The sequence below is a fragment of the Pelodiscus sinensis genome, chromosome 23 (genome assembly GCF_049634645.1).
Source record: "Pelodiscus sinensis isolate JC-2024 chromosome 23, ASM4963464v1, whole genome shotgun sequence".
Lineage (NCBI taxonomy): Eukaryota > Metazoa > Chordata > Testudines > Trionychidae > Pelodiscus > Pelodiscus sinensis.
Window position 1 is genome coordinate 19,645,533 of NC_134733.1, and position 18,834 is coordinate 19,664,366.

The 18,834-nt window shown below is 42.0% G+C and overlaps 1 protein-coding gene across 3 annotated transcripts; it reads left to right on the plus strand.

Annotated features, from left to right (window-relative positions):
• The first annotated feature begins 1,122 nt into the window (after positions 1 to 1,122).
• Positions 1,123 to 14,783, plus strand: RER1 (retention in endoplasmic reticulum sorting receptor 1). 3 transcript variants are annotated; one of them, XM_006124667.4, is made up of 7 exons: positions 1,123 to 1,271; positions 5,128 to 5,213; positions 8,032 to 8,136; positions 9,646 to 9,745; positions 11,202 to 11,280; positions 11,392 to 11,527; positions 13,667 to 14,783. In XM_006124667.4, the coding sequence occupies exons 2-7, from the start codon at positions 5,133 to 5,135 to the stop codon at positions 13,754 to 13,756; spliced, it is 591 nt and encodes a 196-aa protein (XP_006124729.1). In that variant the 5' UTR covers positions 1,123 to 1,271; positions 5,128 to 5,132; the 3' UTR covers positions 13,757 to 14,783. The 3 variants fall into 3 exon arrangements, with proteins under 3 accessions (XP_006124729.1, XP_075762824.1, XP_006124730.1); XM_075906709.1 differs by lacking the exon at positions 1,123 to 1,271 and adding an exon at positions 1,324 to 1,386; XM_006124668.4 differs by lacking the exon at positions 1,123 to 1,271 and adding an exon at positions 1,554 to 1,751.
• The last annotated feature ends 4,051 nt before the right edge of the window (positions 14,784 to 18,834 follow it).

The following is an 18,834-nucleotide window of genomic DNA, read 5'->3' on the forward strand; positions in this document are numbered from 1 at the left end:
GTGATCTCAAATTGAGAAGTGACAAATGGGGAAACCCTGCAAATGCCGTATTTTCAAGTCTCATGACAAACTGCACTTCTAGGAAACAAACCAGCATATCGTTTGGAAGACTGGGGAAATAACTGCCTATACTTACTTTACCTAGAATCTCAGGTGCATGATGAGCACGTCTCAGATCACAACACTGATACCATGGCACGTAGGACTGAATCATCACTTTAGCAGTGTTCAACGGGGCAGTGCTGCATGGAGCCTGGGATCAGCTAGAGTTCCCAGCTGACCCTGGGCTCCATGCAGCGCTGCCCCTTTGAAGTGTCAGGGCAGCGTTTCCAAGGGGCAGCACAAGGCAGAGCCCAGGATCATCTGGAGTTCCCAGTTGATCCCCAGCTCTACAATGGGCTGCCCTTTTGAAGTGGACTAGTTCATGCCTCCCCTCCCCTTTGCTGCCTCCTGGTGCTTCAAAGGGACACTAGAGCCCAGGGTCAGCTGGGAACTACCCAGCTGATCCCGGGTTCTGCTTTTGGGTAAATGCTGCATGGTGCCCAGGATCTGCTGGGGACTCCCCAGCTGACCCTGGGCTCTATGTTGCACTGCCCCTTTGAAGCACCGCCCCGGCACTTCAAAGGGGCAGCGTAGCATTAACACCTGCGATTAACGCATTAAAAAATGAACATGTTAAGCCTGGACTGCGTTAATGGCAGGCGTTAACACATGTGAATTGACAGCTAAAATACATACATCTGTATATATGTAAATTAGTATCATTAGTGTATGTGTGCGTATGAATTAGTATCATTTATATGTATATATATTTGTTAATTAGTATCATGAGCTTTCGTGAGCAAAACCCACTTCTTCAAATGAGATGATCTTGAATGTTTGCAGCTTGCACGTTGCTCCTTTGCAGGAAACCGGCTGGGACTGAGCCCTCCAGACCCAACCCGCCTCTTGCTCATCCTAGTTCAGTCCCTCCTCCCAGCCACAGGCCCCCTCCCCCTCAAACGGGCCTCTCCAGCCGTTACACGTAACCCGCGAGGCCAGAGCTTCGGCCCCAGCGCGAGAGGCGGTAACCCCAGCAACCCCCCCGCGTTCCCACCATGGGGCCGCCCCAGCAGCCTGGGCTTCTGGGAAGGCTGAGCCCCTCCCCTGCCTGGCCCCCGGAAGCGGAAGTGGTTGTCTCTGACCCCTCCGCCATATTGGATGCTGTGGTGGTGGGTGGGGGGGAAGGCGGAAGGAGAGACTTGTCCCCGGCTGTAGCGGCTCCGGCACCCGTGAGTGAAATATTCCCCCCTCCCTCGGGGTAGAGGCGGGAGCGAGGGCCCGGGGCGGGTGCCGGGAACTGGGAAGCGGCGGGGTCCCCCTGCAGCGGCCGCCGTGCCGGAGATGGTGAGGTGTCCCCCGGGGCGGGGATTCTCGCACAGGGCGCCGGGAGGGGGCGCCTCAGGAAAGGGGCCTGCCGGCCGTGAGGCGTGCCGGGGGCTGGGCGGGGAGAACGGCCCTCGGGTGTGGCAGGACGGGAGGGGTCACTCGGTGCGTGGGGGGAGGCGGGGCGCTCCTGGCCCCAAGCCGGCAGCGGGATCCTTGCGGCCCCTTCGAGCTGGCTCCGCGGTTCTTATCCCGCTGCCCACCGGGGCCGGTTCTAGCCACAGCTGGGGGCCGCCTGCATCTCTGCTTCAGATGAGCGTTCCCGTGGCTTACCTGTCTGGCCTCCCCTCTCTCGTCTCTTTCCTGCCTCGCCTCTTTTCACCAAGGTTAAGACCCCGCTAGACTTGAGCGCCCGTGGAAGTTTGTTTCTGACAGTGCAGAAATGTCATAGAGCTGCTGGGAATGTCTCTCTGAAGGGCCAGGTGCATGATGTGTAGGAGGATAGGAACAAAATCTGCTGTAAAAGGAAACTTTTACTTTTAGTGAAAAGTAGAAGTATGCTGCAATGCTTTACAAAGCTTGAGATCAACTGGGCTGCCTTGTGCCTTTGGCTGTTCGCTGGGCAGTCTGTTACTCATGAAAGCCTACTCTTGTACTAACACAGGGAATTGCATCCTTTTCTTCAGCTCTCATTCTGTTTGTTTTGTTTGTCTTTATAATCAGAAAAAAAATTTAATGTCCAGAGAGTTCTCTGACCTATTTACACTGCATGCTATTAAAAGACATGTATGAAACTCCTTCACTACAAATAAAATAAGGAAGAGAATTGCGGGATGGGTAATGCTTGCCTAGTGAGCCAAAAATGTAATTTATTCTAACTCATGTATTTGTAAGGTAAATATATTTTTCAGGTAGTACAGTAATTTTATAGAGCCATATTTTATGTCGGTAGCACTCTGTTTAAAGGTTCAGCCTCTATTAAGTTGTTCATTAGACTAATTTCAGTCTACCCTGGCTAGTGGCTACTTATTAATGGGACTGGATTTTTTGATAACCTCTCACTGTAAGGAAAAGAGAAATTTTATGCTATGTTTTAATGGCGAGGTATCACAAGTAAGCCTTATTTTGAGTTTTCAGATTAGAGATCAGATTTAAGTCTGTAATCGTGAACCAAGTGTTGTTATGCCAATGAGAGAGAGTTCTCCTGTGCACATCATAAAATTAGCTTAAGGAATGACAGTAGAGCCATGTTGACATGAGAGCATTTCCAACTAATATAGTGCTGTGCATATGAGTGCTTATACTGGAAAATCTTATGTTGCTCAGGAGTGTGTTTTTTCACACACTTGAGCAACAAAAGTTTTGCTGATGTACACGTTGGCATAGCCAAAGCCCTAGCATGCATAACTTTGTGCAAGATTGGGATGCTGGATCCTGTTGCAGATTTGATTTTTGAAGACCACATGAATGATTGAGTAGAACACATAATGAGAACATTAGATTCTCACATGGATATTGGTATTATTGATAGAAAGGAAACACTTCTTCTGTGATGAAAGATTTCTGTCTTTGTAGCCATTATGGTTCTGCTTTAGATTAGGTTTGAAAAATCATCAGTTTTGAGGCTAATAATAAGGTAGTAAAAACTTAAACAACTAATAGTCTGGTAGTACTTTAAAGACTAACAAAACATGTAGATGGTATCATGAGCTTTTGTGGGCACAGCCTACGTCTTCAGATGACCAGAGTGTTCAATGTCCAGAACCAAGAATAAATAAGGGAAGGAAGGAAGGGGGGGGGGGGAAGGAAAAAAAATTGGGGGGGGGAAGAGGACATTGGGTAGATAAATATCTGAGGGATAGCTGTGTTAGTCTGAATCTGCAAGAACAGCGAGAAGTCCTGTGACACCTTATAAACTAACAGATGTATTGGAGCACAAGCTTTTGTGGGCAAAGACCCACTTTGTCAGATGCATGACTTCTCGTTATTGGGTAGATAAGTTTCAAAGGGATAGCTGAGCCAGTCTGAAACAGGAAAAACCTAAAAAACAACAAATAAGTCTATTAGCACCTTAAAGACAAAATAGTTAAAAGAGGCTGATAGGAACCATTAGTTTGCACTAGGAAAGGAAGAGTACTAACACCAGATTCTGCACAGACATCAATAAGGTAGTAAGTAATAAGAGAGGAAGTTCTTACAAATAAAAGCATGTTGGGTGTTTGAGTTATCTTCCTCCCCTCCCCATCCTATGGAGTTAACTGAAGAAAAAAAATTCCTATCTGTTGCCCTGGATATCCGACGGACACTTTTGTATTGTCAAATTCTAAGAGTCTTCCTTTGGAATACCATCTTGTTAGTCTTTAAAATGCTACATAGCCCTGTTTTTTGTTTCAGCTAGACTAGACTAACACGGCTACATCTCTATTAGTATTCTATCTCTACATAGCTAGGGTCGAAGTGGAACTGAAGTTCTGGATTTTCATTATTAATCCTCTGATACTGTGATAGTGACTCCTTCCCACTATTGATTATTGTTCCTATGTAAGAGAGAAATAATGCATACCTTTTGGATTTTTATTGTGCACCCAGAGAGAAATTTAGAGTTGTAGCCTTTCATAAATCTCCATATTATCGCTTCAGAGGGTAGCCGAGTTTTGTCATTAGGACCAAAAGCTTTCTTCCATCTATTTGTCACTCCAATACAGGATTTAATACAATTTAATCTTCCTTGGTTTACTAATACTTCATATATCTGTATTGCTTTAAGATCTTCAGGTGAAAAATACTTTCTAAATGTTAATTACTGTAAAGCTAAAATTGCTCACAGTATCAGAGAGCAACATAGTCCTGCCCACAGATGGGAATCCAGGAAGTAATATGAGGCATTCATTACCTTTGGTGATGTGGCATGTCTGCTGCTGCTTGGATTCCATATGATTTTGTTTGTGTCTTGAAGCAAACTACAGAGCTTGTTTGTTTAACTAGGGTGGAGAAGAATCCTGAATCAATAGCGAAAGTGTGTGCTTTAAAAGTATTGCATATATTAACAATATTTTTCACCTGAGTTCTGGGTTCTGACTCTTACAGTGTGAGGGGGGAAGGCAATATAAGCTCTTAAAGGTAAACATTTTTTTTAGGCTGTTGCTGAGATGTTCATTTTGGCAAAGATACAGCTGACAACATCAAATGCTTCAAACAGTGCAGGAAGATGTTTCAGTTTAGGTGCTTGTGATGCCTGCTCTTGGATGGAACCCAAAGTACAGAAGCCAGAATTGAACTTATTTAAATAGTTCATCACTTACTGATTTTGGGGGTAGGGAGTCTTAAATAGGTTTCTTAAATTGTTGTTTTGCAGTTTACCTTAAGATATTAAGGGTGGGGAAAGACTAACATCACACTACATCATGTCAGTGTTTCCAGATTATTCTGACTTATGGCATATCAGAGTGAAAATATCCCTTAGAGCCCTTACCGCTGTTACTGTATATAATTTTTCCTAAAATGTCTTGGATCCTTTCCCTCCCTTTGCAAAACATATTTAACCCTTTTCTTCCTTGACATTTCCCTTGAAATAGAATGCATGAATGTATTGTCTTCAAAAATGTTTCACAGACAATACTAATTTGTTTCAAGCAATATCAGATCAGCAAGATATGAAATCACACACCTGAATGCTGGCGCATGTGTAAAATATCTTAAAGTTTCACCGTGTTAAGTTCTTATCTTTAATATGTTATCTGTATAAATGTTTTGTTTCCTCAGCAACAATGTCAGAAGGGGACAGTATTGGAGAATCTGTTCATGGCAAATCTTCAGTGGTCTATAGATTTTTCACAAGACTTGGACAGGTTAGTTTTATGTGCGAGATCATGTTGGGAACTAGGATCACTGGATTTATACAACTTTTTTTAAGTCATGGCTGTTTCAGTTTAAGGGAATAATTAAGTTACTGATTACTGTAAAAAGCATCCTTAAAATTTTGCTTTTTAAAAATGGATGGTCTTGCAACTCTGATGACATACATAATTTAATTAATGTTTCTATCACTGTTTAAATGTTTAACAGCATGTATGCATATTTATTATTGCTTTAATGACATCATCATGTTAGTTGCTCTCAGTTGAAGTCAGTCCCAAAAAGCTTAGTATAATCATAATTAATTCAAGCAATTACTGTCTGCTAGTAAAACCTAAAATGTATGTTTTACTAAACCATGAGTACTTACGAAGATTAAATAACATAATACACAAATATTTAAGTGATGTGTGACTTTTAGATGCACAGCCTAAGCTATCTTAAAGAAGGCTGGTTTTTTGTATTGGTATTTAGCACTTTCTGAACATTTTCTCCCTTCAAGATGTTCAAAGTTAGATACACACAACTTATGATTTCCAGAACACTTATAACACAAATTTTCTAATAAGCATATTTTTGTTTGTGTCCTCTGGGTTGCTTGGGCTCAAAATCTGTTTTAAACCAAAGGTTTAAACATAACATTATTATAAATGTATTTATGAAACTGAAAACAGATCACCTTGCCAGTTACAGCTTTAATCTGGTAGCCAGTATACTAGGGTATGTCTACACTACAGCACTAATTCGAACTAACTTAATTCGAATTAGTTAATTTGAACTAAGCTAATTCAAATTAGTGCATCTAGACCTAAAAACTAGTTCGAATTAGCATTTTGCTAATTCGAACTAGCATGTCCACATTGAGTGGACCCTGAATCGAGGTTAAGGATGGCTGGAAGCAGTGCCGGCAGGGCATCAGGTTAGCATGGAGCTGCTGTCTCAGGCTAGCCGAGGGCTGTACTTAAAGGGACCCGACCCCCATCCCGGACAGACAGTTCTCAGGGGTTCCCCACTTGCAAAGCAGTCCTGGCTTGGAGTGCCCTTAGTGCCCACACTGGGCACTTCACAGCACTCGGCCATCAGCCCGGCTGCACTTGCCGCAGGCTGCCTTCCGGAGGGGAGGTCAATCAAGGGGCTTCAGGAGAGCTTCCACCCCGAGAAGCCCACAGAGCCACCCCAGTCCTCCCCATCGGGGGCTCGTACCCCATTCCTCCCTCACCTCCTTCCACTTACCCTTCCCGAGCCCCCCTTCCTGATGTACAAAATAAAGGACATGTGTGTTCAAAAATAGAAACTCTCTGTATTGAACAAAACTCAGGGAAACTGGGAAAAGGAGGTGGGAGAGGGGAAGAGAGAGGGTGGGAGAGGGGAGGGCAACTAAAATGATCAGGGGTTTGGAACAGGTCCCATATGAAGAGAGGCTAAAGAGACTGGGACTTCTCAGCTTAGAAAAGAGGAGACTGAGGGGGAATATGATAGAGGTCTATAAAAGCATGAGTGGTGTGGAGAGGGTGTATAAAGAAAAGTTCTTCATTAGTTCCCATAATAGAAGGACTAGAGACACCAAAGGAAAGGAATGGGTAGCAGCCTTCAAACTAATAAGAGAAAGTTCTTCTTCACAAAGCAAATAGTCAACCTATGTAACTCCTTGCTGCAGGAGGCTGTGAAGGCTAGAACTACAATAGAGTTTAAAGAGAAGTGAGATAAAGTCATGGAGGTTGGGTCCATGGAGTGATATTAGCCAGGGGGTAGAAATGGTGTCCCTGGCCTCTGTTTGTGGAAGGCTGGAGATGGACGGCACGAGACAAATGGCTTGGTCATTGTTTCGGTCCATCCCCTCCAGGGTTCCTAGGGTTGGCCGCTGTCGGCAGACAGGCTACTGGGCTAGATGGACCTTTGGTCTGACCCAGTACGGACATTCTAAGCTCAGGGATCAGGGTCAGGGGTCTCAGTGGACCACCTTGATTTTCATGCTAACCTGCTCCCGGGTGGCCAGGCTGGCAGCTATCCTGCCCTAGACAGCCACTTTCCTGTCCCTAGTGCGGAGGTCGTGGATGAGGTCCACGATCTCTGTACTAGACCAGGCGGGCGCCTGCCTCTTGTGGACCCGGGCAGGCTCCTGGGAGCCGCCAGCCTGGTCCCAGGAAGAGGCGGAGGGCTGGGTGGCAGTGGGTAGCTGGTTCGTGCCGTGCCAGGTGCAGGCTTGCACCTGGCACAGGCACCATAGCCAGCCCGTGCCCCTTTAAGGGCTCCGGGGCCGGGAGGGGGGCAGACGAGTTTCCCTAGTGGTGCCCAGAGTGGCCACTAGGGAAAGCTGGGGAGGGCTAGCCTCCCACTAGTTGGAATTAAATGGCTACACAGCCCTTAATTCGAACTGCTTAATTTGAACTAGGCGTTAGTCCTCGTAGAATGAGGTTTACCTAGTTCGAATTAAGCGCTCCGCTAGTTCAAATTAAGTTCGAACTAGCGGTTTGTATGTGTAGCGCCTATCAAAGTTAATTCGAACTAACTGATGTTAGTTCGAATTAACTTTGTAGTGTAGACATACCCCTAGTGCTTAAGAACCAGAAATTGAGTGACTAGAAATGAAAGTGAAACTGAATTTTATTAGCAAAGCTTGACCTGAATGAAATGAATGTAAGCAAGTAACCAGTCTAAATAGTGCTAGGTAAACCAGAGCTCTAAAACTTTTTTTAAATTTAAATTATGATGTTTAACCAAAAGTTCCTTAAAACTTGTGGTCTCTCTGAAACAGTGAAATTACTCTATAAACAATATTTGTGTATAAAAACACTTTACATTTTATTCTAGATCTACCAATCCTGGCTGGACAGATCTACTCCATATACAGCAGTACGATGGGTTGTAACTCTGGGTCTGAGTTTTGTCTACATGATTAGAGTTTATCTACTACAGGTAGGAAAATGAAAATTATTGCATTTGTCATGCTGTTAAGAATAACACTGTTACTTAAAATATTAATTTTTGTTAGACTGAATAAAATATTTCACTAAAACACTTGCTAAGAAATATGTTTATATGAATAGACATGGAACAAAATAATTTCAACATAGAAAAAAGTTTTTGAATGAACAGATTCTTAAACTAGCAACTTCCCCCAGTGTCATGGAGTAATAGTCAAGTACATATTAGGAATGTTAAATTTCAATTAATCAGCTAATCGAGTAGTTGATGGAATTTCACAGCTCTTACTACATTTAAAAGGCAGAAGAGCAGCAGGGAAGCTGGGGCGAGCGGGGACTCAAGCAATCCCCACTCGCCCCACATTCCGACTGCTGCACTTCTGCCTTTGCAATCTAGCAAGATCCCTGCGGATCCTGCTGTTTCCCCACTGTGCCTGTGCCTCCCCTGCCTACCCGTCCCCAGCCCAATGGGACGGGGGAAGTGACTAGGTTATGTTTATCAGGTAGTCGACTAGTCACTTGCATCCCTAGTACATACACATGTCTGTTTTAGCTATTCTCTTTTCCATAGGAAAAATAATCACAACTTTGGTATGGTGTAAAGTGAAAGTGTACTGTGTTTTTACTCCAATTAATAGCAATAGTAATTTGAGCTGCTACATATACATAAACTGTAGGCTGAAACATAATCTGGAAAAGGATGGTTAAGACTGCTGTTTTGTAGCAGACAGAGGGAAGCACTACTGCCATGTTCTAATGAAATTGCATAATAAACTTCTGAAAACTCTCCATGTTTTAGCTTCCTGTTTGCATCTCATACAGGGACCAGCAGTCCTCTCATAGCTCCTCTACACTTTATAATTTACAATGTCTAAACTACATTTCAAGGCTAACTAAACTTTCAGATTTTTCCTGCTTTGCTTATGTGTCCTCTAATTCATAAGTCACTTTTTTTTACATAGCTGTAAGCAAAAGCAGCTAGAAACATTCCATAGTAAATTTTAGCACAATCTATTATAGTAAGAAATACTAAACAAAAAGAGCAGTTGAGTTATAGGATCCAACTATCAAACTGGATCATATATTTTTTAAAAAGGCACCCTTTTTATTCATCTGTGTGCGTGTGCATGTTTGTTCGTTCTCCTCTTGAGATGTCTTAGCAGGTTTTATGTCCCCCTAGGGTTTCACATTTTAATTTATTTATATAATATATAGTGTGTTTAAAATTTTGTAAGCTACCATGAATATTTTAAATAGAGTGGGGCAAAAATATTTTAAATAAATAATACTTAGATTTAATGCAAGACGAGTCTTTCGCCCATTGTACATGAGCTGTTAAAACGGAGTCCAGAAAACTTTTGACTTGTAGATAAAGTAATTAGGGGAAGATACTAAAACCAGGATAAATGTTTTTGTCTTAGTCTTGATAAACAAGTATTTGAAGCTATTTAGTGAGAAGTTTTCAGTCTGACTTTTTTTTCCCCCCCCTTTCCTTTCCTAGGGTTGGTACATTGTGACATATGCCTTGGGAATCTACCACCTAAATCTCTTCATAGCTTTCTTGTCGCCAAAAGTAGATCCCTCTCTAATGGAAGACTCAGGTATAGCGGACATGACTCCCATTGCTATAATTTTGAATATAAACTAAACTATTCTCCAAATCACTTTACCAGTTTCACATATCTTCATGTGAGCAGACATCTTCAGGAAGAGAAGAAAATCCTCAATAGCGAGAATGGAGTTTGAATTTAAAAGTTGTGCTTTAGTAATTATTTGAAAACTAGAAATAATTGAGTCCTTAATTTTTTGCGGTTGTTTTTTGGAAAATAAAATGAAAATGTACATGCTTCATTTAAATCATTGCTTTGGGGGTGGGACTGGGGATGAGGGGTTCAGTATGCAGACTGTGCTAGGGAGAAAGAGGACTACTCCAGCCCTTTCACTGCAGCAGCTTGTGGCAAGGTGAGAAGCACCTCTCCGTGGCTAGCTAAACTTGTTTTTCCCAGCAACATTCAATATAGCAAACAGCTTGGGAATTTATTTGTTAAAGCACACTAATAAGGCAGAGAAAGTCTTAAAGTATGGTGCTTTGCAAAGCAAATTATTTATTAACCAGTTGATCCACATTGTTTTTCATACATATCTATATTTTCATCTACATCATTTTCTCCCAATACACAGTTTTCCCTATGTTGATTCATTCTTGCCACTAGCCCTGCATCATGATTTTGCACTGCTTACACTTGACACATTTTCCTTTTTACTCAGTGAATTAATGTCTTCAAAATATTCCCAGATAGGGTTGGTCTGATGCCCAGAAGCCAAGAACTTTCAAGAAGCAAGAGTTGGTAGCTGGAGATGATAGAGCCATTAATTCATTTTTATGAGATTATAAGTAAGGGTGTAGCATGTTTGTGATGAGATTTAATTGTAACTTTTTAAATTAGAAATGTAGTTGTTGTTTTTAAAAAATAACAGTCTGATTTAAATTTTAAAAATATTTTTTTGGTTAAAATTGTTTAACCCACCCTGCAATCTGTCAGATCCTAGAATCCTGACTCCCAGCTCTGCACTTCAACTGTATCCACAAAAGCTTCTGTATAACTTTAATAATTTGTTACTGTCCAAAACAGGTTGTACATTGACTGTTCTGTGAATACTTAGAGGAATTAAATAATATATTTTTTTCTCCTATAGGTTCTTCCTTGACATTGCTTATAAATGATGGCATGTGTAGATGTATAACCTGTCTGTTTCCACTGATAAGGACTGTGGGGCTTTAACATGTCCTCAGATGTTCACTTCCTCAGAGTGAAATTTTTTTTGGAAGGTTGGAACTACGTTCCATATTGCATTAATACTCTGGACTTTTCTGGAGATCTGGGTTCAAATGTGACATCAGTCTCAAAACAAATATTATTTGATCAAGCATTAGCAAGATGTCCTTCCTTGATCAGGATTACACTTGCAAAAAGCTCTTCTATTCTGTAGCTAGGCTTTGAGAATAATAGTGATAATCGGGTATTTTATTTGCTATTTTTTGCTTTTTTTATCCAGATGATGGTCCTTCATTACCCACAAAACAAAATGAGGAATTTCGACCCTTCATCAGAAGGCTGCCAGAGTTTAAATTCTGGTGAGTGGATACATAAGTCTGTTTTTCTTAAAATAAAAAGCATTTACATGAATGTGTCATAAGACGCTTCCAGTGTGTGGAAGGGATTTAATTATGCCTTTTATTTTTAAGGCATTCTGCTACTAAAGGCATTCTTGTTGCAATGGTATGTACGTTCTTTGAGGCTTTCAACGTTCCGGTGTTCTGGCCAATCCTTGTGATGTATTTCATTATGCTGTTCTGTATCACTATGAAGAGACAAATCAAGGTAATGTGCTGAGATTGGATTGAATCTTCTGAAGATAAAATATCACTGCTTAAAAGTGTTTTTCCATGTTGCTAGCCAAGGAGCACTGTGGATGTTTATCTGTGGGTATAGTATGGCCAATTTTTTTAAACTTAAGTACCTAATCTTAGGCAAAATTAACCACAAACTGTAATTGGAAATATAAATGTTCAGTATTCCTGAAAATCAAATTAGTTTAAACACCTAGACCTGAAATTGTTAGCCCTCTTACATTCATTCTTCAGAGGATTCTGAGCTAGCCAAATAATACCTTCTGAAGTAAAATTTGGTGTTTATGATGGATAATATGCAGCATTCATCCAGAGCATTTCTGCATTATAATGTGCAGATTGTTGGGATCTCACATTGGTGATGCATATTGTGAAAGACAAATGCAGCAAAATAATTCAGGTTGGCTTTTGTATATTTTCTATAGCTTGTTTTCTTGTAAATAGAAATTTAAAAATAAAAATTTCAAAATGTCACATTCTGAATTTAAGTACAGGTTGGACCTCCCTGGTCCAGCACACTCAGGACCTGACCAGTCCCGAACTAGGGGATTTGCCAGACCAGGGGAGGTCTCTCCCCTACTAGCCCATGCTAAACCACTGCTGCTCCACTCCCCTGGACTCTAGTTCAGGAGCATCTGAGGTCCTGATGGACCACGGATATTGCTAAACCAGAGAGTCCCAGTTAAAGGAGGTACAACCTGTAGTACAGTAATTCCTCAGTAACATGTGCCCGCTTAACACGTTTTTGCGATAGCATGATTTTTTTAGGGAATGTTTTTCAGTTACACAACCGTCCCCAGAATAACACGATTTCCCCAGTTGGCCCATTGCCGGCGGCTGCGCGGAGCTTCCCCCGCCTCCCTGCAAAGTGGTGGAGGGTTTGCCACTTGCCGCGCCGTTCCCTGCTGACTCCCCCTCTTCTCCACCCCCGCTTGCAGGCTGGCGGCTGGGTTTCCCCAGCTGGCCGTCGCCAGCAGCTGCATGGGGCTTCTCTCGCCTCTCTGCAAAGCAGCAGAGGGTTTGCCACTCACTGTGCCGTTCCCTGGCAACCCCCCCTCGCCGGATGCAGTGCGGGTCCCGGCAGACCCTTCACAGGGGCATACTCCAAACTTAATTCTCCTTCCCTCTCCTTCCCTTCTCCAGAGCCAAACTCCTTCCCTCCATGCTGTAACCCAGTCTCCTTTTTCCCCCCAACCTCATGTCCCGGTCCCAACAGACACCACTGCTTGAAACGCAACCCCCACCTTTTCCATTATTTTCAGTGGGAAAATTGACCCTGCATAACACGTTTTCACTTAACACGATCATTTTCTTAAACCTATCTATAATGTATTATATTAATATGTCTCTGCTGCTTAATCCTTTAACCATCTTGACTGTATTATACCGTATCTTTTTTGATACAGACTCTTAAATGAGGTTGGTTAAAGAGTTTTGGAATCTCATGACTGGTGTGGAAAAAGTGAATAGGGAAGAGTTATTTATTTATTCCCACAATATAAGAACTAAGGGTCACCAATAGAAAATAATAGGCAGCAGGTTAAAAACAAACAAAAGGAAGTTTTTCTTCACTCAGTGCACAGTGGAACTCCTTGCCAGAGGATGTTGTGAAGACTAGGATTTTAACAGGGTTCAAAAAAGAGCTAGATAGGTCCATCAATGGCTATTAGCCAGGATGGGTAGGAATGGTGTCCCTAGCCTCTGTTTGTCTGGAAATGGATGACCAGAGAGGGATCACGTGATGATTATCTGTTGTGCTCACTCCCTCTGGGGCATCTGGCATTGGCCACTGTTGGCAGACAGGATACTGGGCTACATGGACCATTGGACTGACCCAATATGGCCATTCGTTCGTGTGTGTGTGTGTGTGTGTGTGTGTGTGTGTACACTAATACAGAAAAAAGTGCCATTTAAATCTTTTGTGTCGCTTGTGACTGAAAATAGCATCATAAGAGAACATTAACATACATCTTATCAGTTTTAAACTAGTGAATATACTTTAGAGCTTTGCATATTGTGGCTTAATTTGCATATTATGGTGTTTTGATTGAAATATTAGATTGTCAAACAGTTCTATTTAGCAGCTAAACTGATATCTCTTTATTTACAGCATATGGTAAAGTACAGGTATATACCCTTCACACATGGCAAGAGGAAATACAAAGGGAAGGAAGACATGGGAAAGACCTTCGCTAGCTAGAAGCTGGAGCCTGTTGACTGACTCTACATATAACTAAAAGAACGGTTTTGAGCCATTGTAACAATGCCTTTTTTCTTCATATAAAGTAATTAAGAGGGTGGTGACAAAGCAGTTGAATTTATTTTAGGAGGATCTTTCTATTTTTGTCTGAAGTATCAGTTTCTTGAAGAAACTGGCATTCTAACCAAATTGCATTAGGTTAATTATCTTTCATAACAAGTTGGAGAATCTTCGGTATCCCACTGATTTGGGATCATGTGTTGCTTTCAAGGTCCACTGCAGACATTGTGGCATTGAGGATGCTAATGGTACAATTAAGATTTTTTTACATGGTGTTCCTGCCCCGTATGACTGAGGTGCTGTGCACATATATGGAGGCAAATAGTAGGGTGGCACACGTGATGCTGTTGTCTGCTTCATAATTGTGTGCTAAGTTCATACACAAGTCTGATAGGCCTTAATATATAGAATTTCAGCTGACAAGGTACATGCGTGGTATCGCTGGGGTTTCACCAAATTAGTAAAGAGTAGATACGTTTTTTTAAAAAAATCCTAAATTCTGTTTGTTCCAGAAGGGAAATAACGATCCGTATAGCTCCTAAGGAAACTCATTTATGTTAGGTTCTAATGCCAGTTTCCCTATTGCATCTCATGGCAGATGCTGAAATTGGGCTAATTCATAATGACTCAAAACTTTGTTCTTAAACTATCATGATTTCTTTTGAGGGCCTGGAATTATAAATATATATATTTTAACTGTTATTAGTTGGAGAATATTTTGACTTGTTTCTTTGATACTTAAGGTTTTTTTGATTAACTTAAGTTTGCTTAATGCAGCCCATTGAGAATACACCCAAACTGGCCATAGCAGACAAACTTTGTGGGTTTTAACAGCTTTTCATTTTCTATGAAAAAATATAGAAATAAATGACCTGCATGTAAACTTTTTGATGTGATACAGGAACAAACAATTTTATTAAGTGACTTTTTAATTCCAAACTTTATTAAAAGACAGTTGTCCCCCTTTCTTGTTTTAGTCATCTTTATATAAAATATATTGGGCTCTACTATTTATAGATTTGTCATTTTTAAATGATGTCAGTACTTACATTTTCCTTCTATTTAATTCAAGAAACACACTCTTAAGAGATCATTCGGTAGAACTAAAGGTGCTAGTATGAGATAAGTCCTTTGAATGACTACATAACTTAGTGGCAGCTTCAACAGATACCTTTTGTGGAACGTGTACAAAGGAATGGCTGTTTGGTTGTGCAGAATGAAAAGCCAAAAGGAAGCCCTGTATATCCTTAATTAGATTCAGCCTGCTGTAACATTTAACTGGTATCGTGGAAATCTTTTTTTTATTTTTTATAAAGTGAACTTAAACCTGAAGTTCCATGTACATGTGATTAAAAAAAGACTGCATAACTTTATAAGTCCTTATCAAATACCAACCATGAATGCTATTGCTGCTAAGAAAAACTAAGTCGTGAGTTTAAGAAGCTGTAATAGTAATTTGCAGTAATAGTTTTTGTAGTTTAACTTATGATTGCCTGCAAATCAGGGACATATGGGAAAATAATAATTGTATTTGCATTCATTTACCTACAGCAGGGGTGGGCAACCTACAGTCCTGGGATGGATCTGGCCCACAAGGCTCAGGACTTAGCATCTCCTACCCCGGCAGAGTTGCAGGCTGGTGTTGGCACTCCTGCCATTACCGGCTGGCTCATGTTGCTGCAGAGGAGGTAGGTGAGGGCAAGCCCTGAGCTTTGTGGGCCCACTCAATGCAAGCCAGGGCCAGATTGGATCTGCGGGCTCTGCCTGTGGGAGGGAGGAAGTAGCTGTGCCAGGTAGGGGCCCCCAAGCCTTGCTTCTGCATTCTTCCTCCCAGCCAGATCCTCCCGCCCCACCCCCTCCCAGCCAGCTTTCCAGCAGCCACCTCAGCACACTGAAACTCTAATCTTTAGCCCCACCTCAGAAAGGAGGAGGGCTCGACAAAATCCATCAGCTCCCAGTCCCCAGAAGAGTTAATTTAGCCATGGAGGTAAGCACTAACCTGTCCTCCCCATGGGGCTGGAGCTTGAGGGAAGTGAAGGTTTTTTCTCAGTTGGGGCAATATCTGTGCAGGTTATTTCTCTCCTTTTCACTTGGGGAGGTCAGGTCAGTGAGGGTTGGCTTTTTTGTTTGTTTTTGCTTCTCATTTGTGTGTGGTCCGACTGATATTTCTGGGGATCAGTGGCCTCTGAACCCAATAGAGATTTCCCCACTCCCAGCTTACAGAATTATTGGAGGTACAAAATGAGTGGCTGACTCCATTTCAACATCAAGCCCCAATGGTGAATTAGACTTGTTTATTAAAACATGGAAATGTAGCACCTTTTGCTCACCTACCATGTTTTACAACAACACTAAAGGTATTGATACCAAGGAGATAGCAGTAGCTTGCTCCCTATACACTGAGATTGTAACCATGTTCAAACAATGAGTACCCCAAGCCCAAGCAAGGGCAAGTCTAAACCATGGTTTCTTAAAGATATAAACAAACACCACAAACTCTGTGCAGTTCAGTGAACTATGCTCAACTTATTTAAGCAGGCATTTTCTTAAATCACTTTTTAAATATTTTCTTAGTGTTAAGTTCTATACCTTCATCAATTATGGCTGAAGAAACCTAGATCTTGACAGATACAAGAATAACTAGTGCAGATTGTAACTGCCTTATTTCTTGGCAGCATTCTCCACGTTCTACCATCAGCAATAGCTTGCTACATGTTTCTATGTGTAATTAAATGTGTTGACAGTGATTCCTAAGCTGCATATGCCTTGAGTGCTGGCACAAGTCACCTTTCTTCCTTTGCTGAACTGCTGGTTTAAGTTCAGGTGGAGTTTTCCTAGTGAGCCTTTGGTATGAGAGGTGGGAGGGTAGGGACAGGGTATTCAGCAGCTTTCACTTCCCTCACTTATCCAGCTGAGTTAAGTGTCTTGTTTGTCTGTATATTTCAGTACCTCTCTCTTCTTTCAGGCTCTCTGTATATATGAAGAGAAGGAACCTACCTATTATATGGGAGTTTTACAACTCTTGCTATGTTACTTACATGGCCAGGACCTCTGCAGTATAGTTATTCTAACAGAAGTGCTCTTAAGTTAGTATGGATTCAAGATCTAATAAGGTTTTCCAAGGCTTTTTCTAATTTTTAGAATTTTTTAAAGTTAATTATGCATGTCAAAGACTTATTGAATTTTGGATTCCCCCCCTTAGCATGCATAGCAGTCTGAGTGGTAATTTGTAGTTATCATGCAAGAGCAGAAATATAAACCACAATGTTTTTCCTCTCAAACACTAAGATTTTTGGATAATCAAATAACTAATGATATCTGGAAAAAAAATCTTAAGCAGTGATGCTTTTGTAACCACCCCCCTTGATTTTCACTCCAAAATGTGTAATCAGCAGAGCTGAGAGTACTTATTGCCAAAGGGAAGGGGCTCTGGGTAAGAGTATGATGCTTACAGGTTGAACCTCTCTAGTTCAGCATCCTCAGGACCTGACTGGTGCTGAACCGGAGTTCGCCAGACCACAGGAGGTCCATGTTGTCTAGCAGCATTACCAACACTTCCATTGCTTACTGGGCTCTTAGAAGACATTTAGGGGTGAAGTGGAGCTACATAACAGCACAGAGCCAGGAGCAGTGACTGTGAACAAACTTTATGGGCCTAAGGGAAACTTGGCCACACCTATGAAAAGTGGACATCTGGCTAACTCAAATCATGGGGGACCAGGGATGTTGCTAATCTACAGAGGTTCATCCTGTGCTAATATTGTATTTTTGGCAATGGGAGATACCACTGCAGTATGTGTATATATAAATGAATTAATATAAATTCATGATTATTACAGGAAGTATCCATTACTGAACTTGTTCCTAGAACTGTACATTCAATGAGCTTTTTTAAAACAGCACATATTAAAGCATTCTGTATGCTACTGTGTAACAAACTGTTTAGTAATTTAGAATGTTTAAACTTACTTTAAATGACATGAAGGGTCTGATGGTATTTTCCTTTAGCAGTTACGGGGCCTGTTTATCCCATCCCTCAGAGGGGGCCGACAACATAGTAGATTCATGGTTACATCATTCCACTTGTGCCCAAAAACCCAAGCGTCTGGCCTAGCTGCCAGAGTCAGTAGGGCTTCCTGGGGCTGCAGAAAACCACAGCCTAGTGGGCAGAGTCAAGGTTTTGCCACCCCTAATCCCAGGACAGTGTTGCTCAACTGGAGGCAAGGTATAGCAGTCCCCTATCAGAGGGCCATGTGGCCTAACGACCAATATCCTGGGATGGGGCTGCCCCCAGACAGGAGGCAACATGGCAGGGACAGGCCAGCCTACTTCTGCTGAACCCTGACCCAGGGCCCTAATCGTGGCAGAGTGGTTTATCACTGGGTCAGCGGGGAATCCTATGGAAACTTGCTGTGTCTTGTGAGTGGGATATGCCCCTCATGCACCCTCCCTGGGTCACTTCCTACCATGCCTCTTGCTGATGGGATGCTCCGGGGTCTTGGAGCGCCTCTGGTGTCGGCTGTGCTCTCCTTAAGGCATCCATGGGGGCCTGCCTGGGGATCAGTCTCCAGCTCCCACTGTCCAGGTTCAAGGCTGATTCACAATGGGGGCAAACACTGCATGTCCTTCCTTCTCAGCAGCCAGGCCAGACTGAGCTGGGCTACTCCCTTTTATACTGTGGCAGTTTGAACATGCCCAACATGGAGCAGAGCTACCACATCCCCTTCTGCACCAATGTGGGGCTGATTTGCCTCATCACGGGTACAGAAATGAACCTGATCTTTAGCACTTTTCACTAGCGTTCCATTTACATCAGCAGTTACGTGTGCAAGCTGTGATTGTTCTATTGGAATTTGAGTTTAAATTGATGCTGAGAAGTTTACCTTACTGTTAACCCGGTCTGATGCTAATTATATGCTGTAAAAATAGAAGGTGCTGTTAGGATTCATATTTCTTATGAGAATTTCCATTGTGGTTGGTCATAACTAATTTCTTTTACTGTAAGCATTTGCATATGT